The 8,597-nt window shown below is 39.2% G+C and overlaps 1 protein-coding gene across 4 annotated transcripts in view; it reads left to right on the top strand.

Annotated features, from left to right (window-relative positions):
• Nucleotides 1–8,597, top strand: part of atxn2 (ataxin 2) — a 103,847-nt gene that overhangs the window by 74,896 nt on the left and 20,354 nt on the right. For all 4 annotated transcript variants that reach the window (XM_060843608.1, XM_060843605.1, XM_060843606.1 and 1 more), the window contains one exon: nt 5,181–5,402. In XM_060843608.1, the coding sequence (XP_060699591.1) occupies nt 5,181–5,402 (222 nt within the window). The remainder of the gene's footprint in view (nt 1–5,180; nt 5,403–8,597) is intronic.

Consider the following 8,597-nt stretch of genomic DNA (forward strand, 5'->3'; position numbering starts at 1 on the left):
CAGTTGCAAATTGCCATGATGAAATGTGATGTGGCCATGACCAGTCTGGTGCAGGGAAGGATGGGCCTGAATATTAAATATTTCTGGGTGTGAGGTGTTCAGAAAAGATGGAAAAGGAAGGAAAGATGATGATGATGATGTGGTGATATTGATTAAGAGGATTTCCCAGAGGGTTTAAAGACAATTAATCTAGCGAGAGGTAATGAACAAAAAGGTTGCGATTGCTTAATTCAGTGTACTTTCTTCCCATTACTAAGTGGTCTTTAATGTAGAGTAGCAAATCTGTCTAGAAAATAGAGATGCCAGCATCACCAAGAAGTTGTGCTGGGACCTTTACCGAATGTAGATTAGGACAGTGATAGCATAAAGAATGGAGAGACAAATGTTTGGGAAAACTTCCTACAACATACGTGTCCAGTCCAACAAGAATGAGCGTGCTACTGATCTGGAAATAAGGCAAATCCAGTGTTAGTGCGGGAACTCTTATAAGATGGTGATCAGTGTACTGTAAGATGTACAATAGTAGAAAAAGACAACTAAGTATTGGGAGAGACCTAATTTCATTGGGGCATGAAGGGAACTAGAATAAAAGATTGGCAGGAAGAATTTTCACTTTCAGAAGTTAATGATGCGCATGGACTTTAGAGATCCACACCCAATTTAAAAAAAATAAATTAGAGGGAGTATGGAGTACAGCTCCATTCTATTTTGTTTGATTTATTTTCGTAACTTATTTGTTGAGGAAGCTTATAGCAGGAATGGTACTTCAGAGAATGTCAATTATTGTTGCAATCTGCTTAAAAAATAGTTGCGCAGTCAGCAAGTCAGCAGTGGCGCTGTAACATTAGCTGGATTTTCAGTTTTAAGACTTTGTACCTCAGAGGTTTTGCTCTTTTGTTTGACCGGTTTAATTGAGCAAAAGTCACAAAACCAAAGGAAGCATGGATATAGGAACTTAATTTTCTCTGAAATGTGCTGCTGTGCTTGTGTCATAGAGTCCGCGATGTACAGCATGGAAACAGATCCTTTGGTCCAACTCATCCATGCTGACCAGATATCCCAGCCTAATCTAGTTCCATTTGCCAGCACTTGGCCTATATCTCTCTAAACCTTTCCTATTCATACACCCATCCAAATGCCTTTTAAATATTGCAATTGTACCAGCCTCCTCCACTTCCTCTGGCAGCTCGTTCCTTATACACATCACCCTCTGCATGAAAAAGTTGCCCCTTGCGTCCTTTTATATCTTCCCCTTCTAACCCTAAACCTATAGCCTCTAGTTCTGGACTCCCCGACTTTGTCTGTTTATCCTATCCATGCCCCATGACAGTTGGGTATTGAGAAGCGTTGACACTGCAGTGGACAATATGGTACACAATGCTTTGAGCAGATAAACAAATTTCTAATAGTAAAAATGTTGGGATTTTAGTTGAGTTTGGAGATAAGTGATATAGATGTGCTTTTCAGGGGGTTGTGAGCTGAAACAGACGTGTAAGCTATATTACATAGTCGGCTTTGTGGTAGTATGGGGTTTGGAACTCGGTAGTGAGCGCTGTTGGAGAAATAGCAAACAGTCTAATTCAGAATTACATGATGGCAAAGGAACAATTGGAATCATCAACACTACAGTGACTCCATTATTCCTCATGTTTAATTTGGTTAATAGCAGTTATAGAGTCAGAGTCCGATGTACAGCATGGAAAACAGACCCTTTGGTCCAAATCATCCATGCCAACCAAATATCCTAACCAAATTTAGTCCCACCTGCCTGCACCCGGCCCATATCCCTTCAAACCCTTCCTATTCATCTACCCATCCAAATGCCTTTTAAATGTTGCAGTTGTGCTAGCCTCCATCACTTTGCTATGATACAGGATAAACTCTCCTGCTTAATTTAAAACCAGTAACAAAGAAAAGATTTATTCCATGCGGCAATCTGTGAAAATTTGATAGGTCAAGAACTATTTAAAGTAAAAATTAACTTTATTTCTTAAAATATAACAGAATAATTAACTAACAACTATTAGCAATTCCTTCCTCCTAACGTATCTTTTACCTTCCTTTCCATAATACTTGTCCGATAAAACGCCCAATTAAGATTTACAGAGAAATTCAGCTTTTAAAACCAACCAGTGGTCGAATCTTCTCCTTATCTTCATTGGTAGATTGGCTCTCCAGGTCAGTGTTGAGGCTTTCTCTGTGCAAACTCCTTCTCTAGGAGGTCCCTTCCAGAGCTATGAGTAGCAGTAGACAGTTGGTCTTGTGGCAGTTTTCCTCCCAACTGTTCAGTTTTCTCTGGTCTTATACTCCAAAGCATTGGATTGTGTCATTGGCTTTTAAGATTCAGTGGACTCGGTTCAAACTTGATTTAAATTAGGTTTTTTTTTCAGGGTATAATTTAAACTGATTGGCTGAATTCGCATTTGTTTTGTTGTTTTAGCTACCCTAGTAGCTGGAGCACGTGTTACATTGTGTCTTATTGAGAACACTAGGTGCTAGGTTTTACTCTTTTAAAGGTATAGTACCTGCATCTTCATAACTTCCTCTGGCAGTTCATTCTATACACGTACCACTCTGAGTGAAAAAGTTACACCTTAGGTCTCTTTTATGTCTTTCCCCTTTCACCCTAAACCTATGCCCTCGAGTTCTGAGCTCCCCCACCCCATGGAGAAGACTTTGTTTATTTACCCTATCCAGGCCTCATGATTTTAAATACCTGTATAAGGTCAACCCTCAGCTGTGACAGTCCTTGAAAACAGCCCCAGCCTGTTCAGCCTCTCCCTATAGCTCAAATCCTTCAACTCAAGCAACATCCTTGTAAATCTTTTCTGAACCCTTTCAAGTTTCACAACATCCTTCTGATAGGAAGGAGACCAGAATTGCACACAGTATTGAAAAAATGGCCTAACCAATGTTCTGTATGGCCACAACAGTGGTTGTACAGTGACTTCCGAACACCGTACTCAATACTCTGACCAATAAAGGAAAGCGTATCAAACTCCTTTACTGTGACCGTACTTTCAAGGAGCTATGAACTTGCACTCCAAGGTCTCTTTGTTCAGCAACACTCCCTAGGACCTTACCATTAAGTGTATAAGTCCTGCTAAGATTTGCTTTCCCAAAATGCAGCACCTTGCATTTATCCGAATTAAACGCTATCTGCCACTCAGCCCATTAGCCCATCTGAACAAGATCCAGTTCTAATCTGAGGTAATCTCCTTCGGCGTCCACTACACCAGCAATTTTGGTGTTGTCTGAAAACTTGCTAACTATGCCTCCTATGTTCACATCCAAATCATTTATATAAATGATGAAAAGTAGTGGAGCCAGCACTGATCCTTGTGACACTCCACTGCTTACAGGACTTCAGTCTGAAAAGCAACCCTGCATCACCATCCTCTGTCTTCTACCTTTGAGCCAGTTCTGTATCCAAATGGCCAGTTCTCCCTATATTCCATGAGATCTAACCTTGCTAACCAGTCTCCCATAAAGCTGTTAGTTGGGCACTTTGGCAGCACATGGCATGGTAGAAGATGTGTTGGACAGAGAACTGAGAGTTGTCAGCATGCATGTTGAAGCTGGTTCCATGTGAATAATGCCACCAAGAAGAAGAATGTAGTTAGGAAATAGGTCTCCAAGGATAAATCAAGTGGAAGACTCCATTAATAATTCAAGAAGATTAGCCATCCCTGCCTTTGCTTTGTGTTGGATAGTTGAGTGGGATCAAGTAAGGGAGTCTCAAAATGGGAGCAAGTTAATGCAGATGCTGGAATCTGTGCCGAAAACAACAAATGCTGGAGATCACAGTGGGTCAGGCAGCATCTATGGCGAAAGAGTAAGCGAACATTTTCATGTCTCGATGGCTTGATCAAACACCTGGACTCAAAACATTAGCTTTGCTGTTTCTCTGTGGATGCTGTCTGACCTGTTGTGATCTCCAGCACTTCTTTTCAGTTTAAGGGCAGTTGGAGAATAGAGAACAGGAGGAATGACATTGTCAAAAACTATTAGAAGTTTGATTCAATATTTGTTTTGTTCACTGAACGCTGCAGTATTTTCTCAGTGCTTGTATACAGTGCCTTCAGCATGTTAAAAATTGGAAACCTACTTTAGTTTTTCATGTATTTTATAATGCCATACATTTCAAATTTAATTGACTCCTACAGTTAGGCAGCTGAATTTGACTGCATTCTCAACTTTTGAGATGCATGTCCTCTTGATTCTGCCATTCCTAAGCCATTTAAAATGAATTAGGACAGACTAAGCCTCATTCTCATTAATCTTTTCGAACAAATCGGCCTGCACTGCGACTAAATTGACCATTACACTGATGGTGTAAGGTTGTTTTTTCCTCCCCTGTACCGTGTGCCTCCTTTACAGAATGGAGGTCCATGTGACAATATCCACATTTGTGCTTAAAGTGTGGCTAGTTAGCAAAGCTGCGTGGAAAGGCAGCTGAACTATTTACCTGTTCAAATTTGAGTATAAATATGCATCATACGCACAATAAATTGGATTTAAATTCAATTTTCACATCTTTTACTTTATCCACTTATTTTGCTGATTGAATTGTTTTATCAAAATTATATTGGTCCCTCATCAACATTAACAGGTAGAACTGCATATGAAGTTGATTTTGTCAAAATTGCACTAAGTAGCACATTTAAACTTTTCCGGTTCAAAAACCTCAAACCCACAAAATTCAACAAAGACACGTTATAATGGAATTTGAGAACCAGATAATTTAAGCATTCCAGGTATGAATGTATGAATATATAGTTCTTATACATTCAGTGTAGCAGCAACTTGCAATTAAATAGTGACTAAGGATGTTTATTTTTGACTGTTAAACTTGACCATTTTAAATTTAGTTAGTTCAAAGCCAATCAGTACAGCTGTGCATCTTTCATTAAAGAAAACTGATGTGAAAAGCTGAATGTCCTTTTCCCAACTTGGTATTTTTCTCTTGTTTTTCATTGTTTCATTCTACAATTTTGGTTACGGTTGTTCTTGGCCATTATTATAATCTGGTTAATGAAAATATGAATTTCTGTTTGAAACAGTATAATACAGAGCCATGAATTCAGTTTTGTTTAGAATACTTTTGTGTAATTTGGATAATCATATTTAAGGTGCGATGGCTACTAGAAACTATTTTAACTTTTCCTTTGAAACTTCAGGATCAAGTTCCCGTTTATCTCCCAAAACACACAGACCACGATCTCCCAGACATGGTAACCAACCATCCCAGTACAGTCCTGGAAATGCTTCAAGTGGAATGATCTTATCTTCTCCTCAAGCTGGCAGCGTTCCAGCTGAATCTTTAGCCATGCCTGCTGCTGCTGTATCTCCTACATCAGCCACCCCTGCTGTGAATAGAGCTGTTACCCCATCATCTGAAGGCAAGTCATTTTTCTGTTCAGATTTTGTGGTTATTTTGCTGCCCATGCTATATTGTTGTGCATCATCCCTGCAGAGTGATGAATTTTGTTTATTTTAATTTGTGGAGGATATTTGATTCCATTACAGAAAATATACTTATGTAATTTTCAGATGGCATTAGGGTACCAATTTAGAAATAAGCAAAACCTGACCCACCAGCTTTAGAAGTCATAACTTCAGATATAATATGTAAACAAATAATCCTGTTGTAAAGATGATGCAAAACTTCTGCACCTAAGAGATGAACTTGAAATCCCAAATACCAGTCACCAAGTCTGCTGCTTCATAGCTGAAATATTACCCAATTCTCCCCTGCTTTTAAATTTGACAAGCCACACAAGATATTAGGGCAGATGATCAAGAGCTTGGCCAAAGGGCAAGGCCTTGAGCATCTTAAAGGAGGATAACTTTGGGGAAGAAATTCCAGTGCTTAAGACCTTGGCAGTTGAAAGAACTGTGTGAAGCTGTTTAAAATTGGTGATTCTCAAGAAACCAAGAAGGGAGGAAGTCAGGCATTTGGACAGGGCAGATTAGACATGGGAAGGAATGGAGCTGCAGAGGCATTTGTAAACAAGGCTGAGCATTTTGAAATGGAGACATTGTTCTGTAGTGGCTCTTGGATAAGCACAGTTATGGGCTAATTGGAGTAAGGACCGAAACAGCAGAATTTTAGATGGCCTAGTGTTGAATAGAGGGGAATATGGAGGCTGGCCAGGAATGCATTGGAATTATCAAATCTAGATGTAACAAAGGAGAAAGTGAGGACTGCAGATGCTGGAGATCAGATCTGAAAAATGTGTTGCTAGAAAAGTGCAGCAGGTCAGGCAGCATCCAAGGAGCAGGAGAATCGAAGTTTCCTGAAGAAGGGCTTATGCCTGAAACGTCGATTCTCCTGCTCCTTGGATGCTGCCTGACCTGCTGTGCTTTTCCAGCAACACATTTTTCAGCTTGAGGTAACGAAGGCTGTATGAGGGTTTCAGTATATGATGGGCAGAGGCTTGGGTGTAACTTGTGTGTATGTACAGAATTGAAATTCAGTAATCTTAGTGATGGAAGAGAAAGAAAAGTAAGTTCTGGATGCTGGAAATCTAAAACTAAAAACAATACTACTGGAAATACTGAACTGGTCGAACAGCACCTATGTGAAGAAAATCAGTTAACTTTTGAAGTCTGTGACATTTGTAAAAGATGGAGGACAGGAAAAATTTCTGGCTGCTCCTTTTTTGAGGCATTTTAGGTGTTGGAGGTGATTTCCTCGAATTCCAGGAGCAGCAATTACTGTTTTATATGCTGTTGCAATTGTTTTGGAACTTTGGAAAAAATCGTCAAAACAGCTGCACTTTTAAAAGGGAGAAAGATAGACAAAGGCAGCGAGCACATGGTCTGTAAGGGAGAGAGAGAAAGAAACCCACACTGCTAACTGACACAGCACTGAATCTGCACAGTTACTACCTTTGCTGTTTGAATTCCTGTATCGCTGGACATTGGAGTGTGTCCAGGAAAACTTAACAAATAGTGAAATAGCTGGATACAAATTTAGTTTCCAATCTAAATTTGTGATATGTTTCTAAACATGCTGTATAATTTTTTGAAGAGATTTGAATTTCTTTGATAGAACAGGCCCAATGGCCTGTTATCTTATAAACTATCATTTAACAATCATGATTAAATGAACACTTCAATGCCTCTTATCCACTACATCCTCAAAACCCTTTACGCCATTGATAATCAAGTTTATCTGACAAACGTTCATTACCATCCCTCTATAGCATTAATATGTCTCCTGTGACAAGGAGACCAAAACTACACACTGTGTCGCTCTACATTGTTTTTGACTGCTACTGATTTAAACTTGGAAATCCATACATCATAAGATGTTTCGGTTCTTCTTGGGAGGACTAATTTTCACCTGTTAAACGGATCATAAAATATAATGGTGCTAGGAATGTTGATGCTTAATCTATTACAAATTTTCCTAGATGTAAATCATGAATTGCATTAAATTCAATACTAACCCAATGAACATGATTTTCTATCCCAACTTCTAAGAATAGGTAAATCCAAAAAAGCACAATTAGCAACCCTGGGTATAGGTAATTGTGCCATTTAAATTTGTAACCATTATAGCAGCTTGGCAACAATCCACAACAACACTTGTAACTTCATGTGCAGTCCTTCTGAGAGAATCTATCAATGCTATGCCAATGGCTGACGAAGCCACGGTGCATTGTAGGAAAGCATGCCAACTGAAATGGATTGTTTGTTATGTATTCTTTATCTTTTGTAGATGGAAGAATGTAGGATCCAAATTTAGAATTGGTTTTAATTGTAATTCTAAATATTGCACTAAATCTAACAGCATTATCGAGAATTTTAAGTAAACCTGTTACCGTTGAATCGTATAGCTGCCCCTCTGATCAATTGGAAATGCCTATAGTTGGTCCAGCAGTGAGATCTTCCTGCTTTATTTCCTATGACCTTTCTTAAGCACCTTCAGTCATTGCTTGAGTGTTGCATTTCAACACACTTCTTTAGACATTATTCTAGAACACCGTATTGTTGACCTTTTTCCAGGCATTACATGGAAATACAGATTTTGAAATAGACCATGAACAGTCCTGTTCTGAATGTGGATTGGTTACTTTGGTTCATAAGTTAGTTGGTTGGCATATTCCCATGTTGTCTTCTATTGGCTCCTCTTGGGCTTGCTGAGATTACCTGTTTGATTTCAACCAGCCTTGCTAATTTAATTCCATTTGCTATAATTAACAGTTCAATTCAGATTATCATATTTGTTTCCGCTGTATCATTGCAATTAAGATGTAAACATGTAACGATACTATGGCTTTGAGAGGTGTATTTTGTCCATTTTTTTTATGAAGAGAAGTTGAGAGAGGTGGCAAGCGGATTGCTACAAGTCAATAAAATAAAAAGCTTGAGACCTTGGGGTTTCTTTAAATTAAGAAATTGGATCAATAGAAGCACCTGAATGGTTGGGGTCAAGCTTCCACAGAACCAGGATTTTTGTTTTAGCTTTCAGTAGCTCTTGGGTTGTAAAAGCTCTACTCTTGCCCCCATCCTCACCCTGTGTGTGTGTCTCTCTTCCTCCCCCTCCCCCCTCCTTCTCTTCCCCCCCCTCCTTCTCTTCCCCCCCC

Source organism: Hemiscyllium ocellatum, chromosome 24, assembly GCF_020745735.1.
Source record: "Hemiscyllium ocellatum isolate sHemOce1 chromosome 24, sHemOce1.pat.X.cur, whole genome shotgun sequence".
Classification (NCBI taxonomy): Eukaryota; Metazoa; Chordata; class Chondrichthyes; order Orectolobiformes; family Hemiscylliidae; genus Hemiscyllium; species Hemiscyllium ocellatum.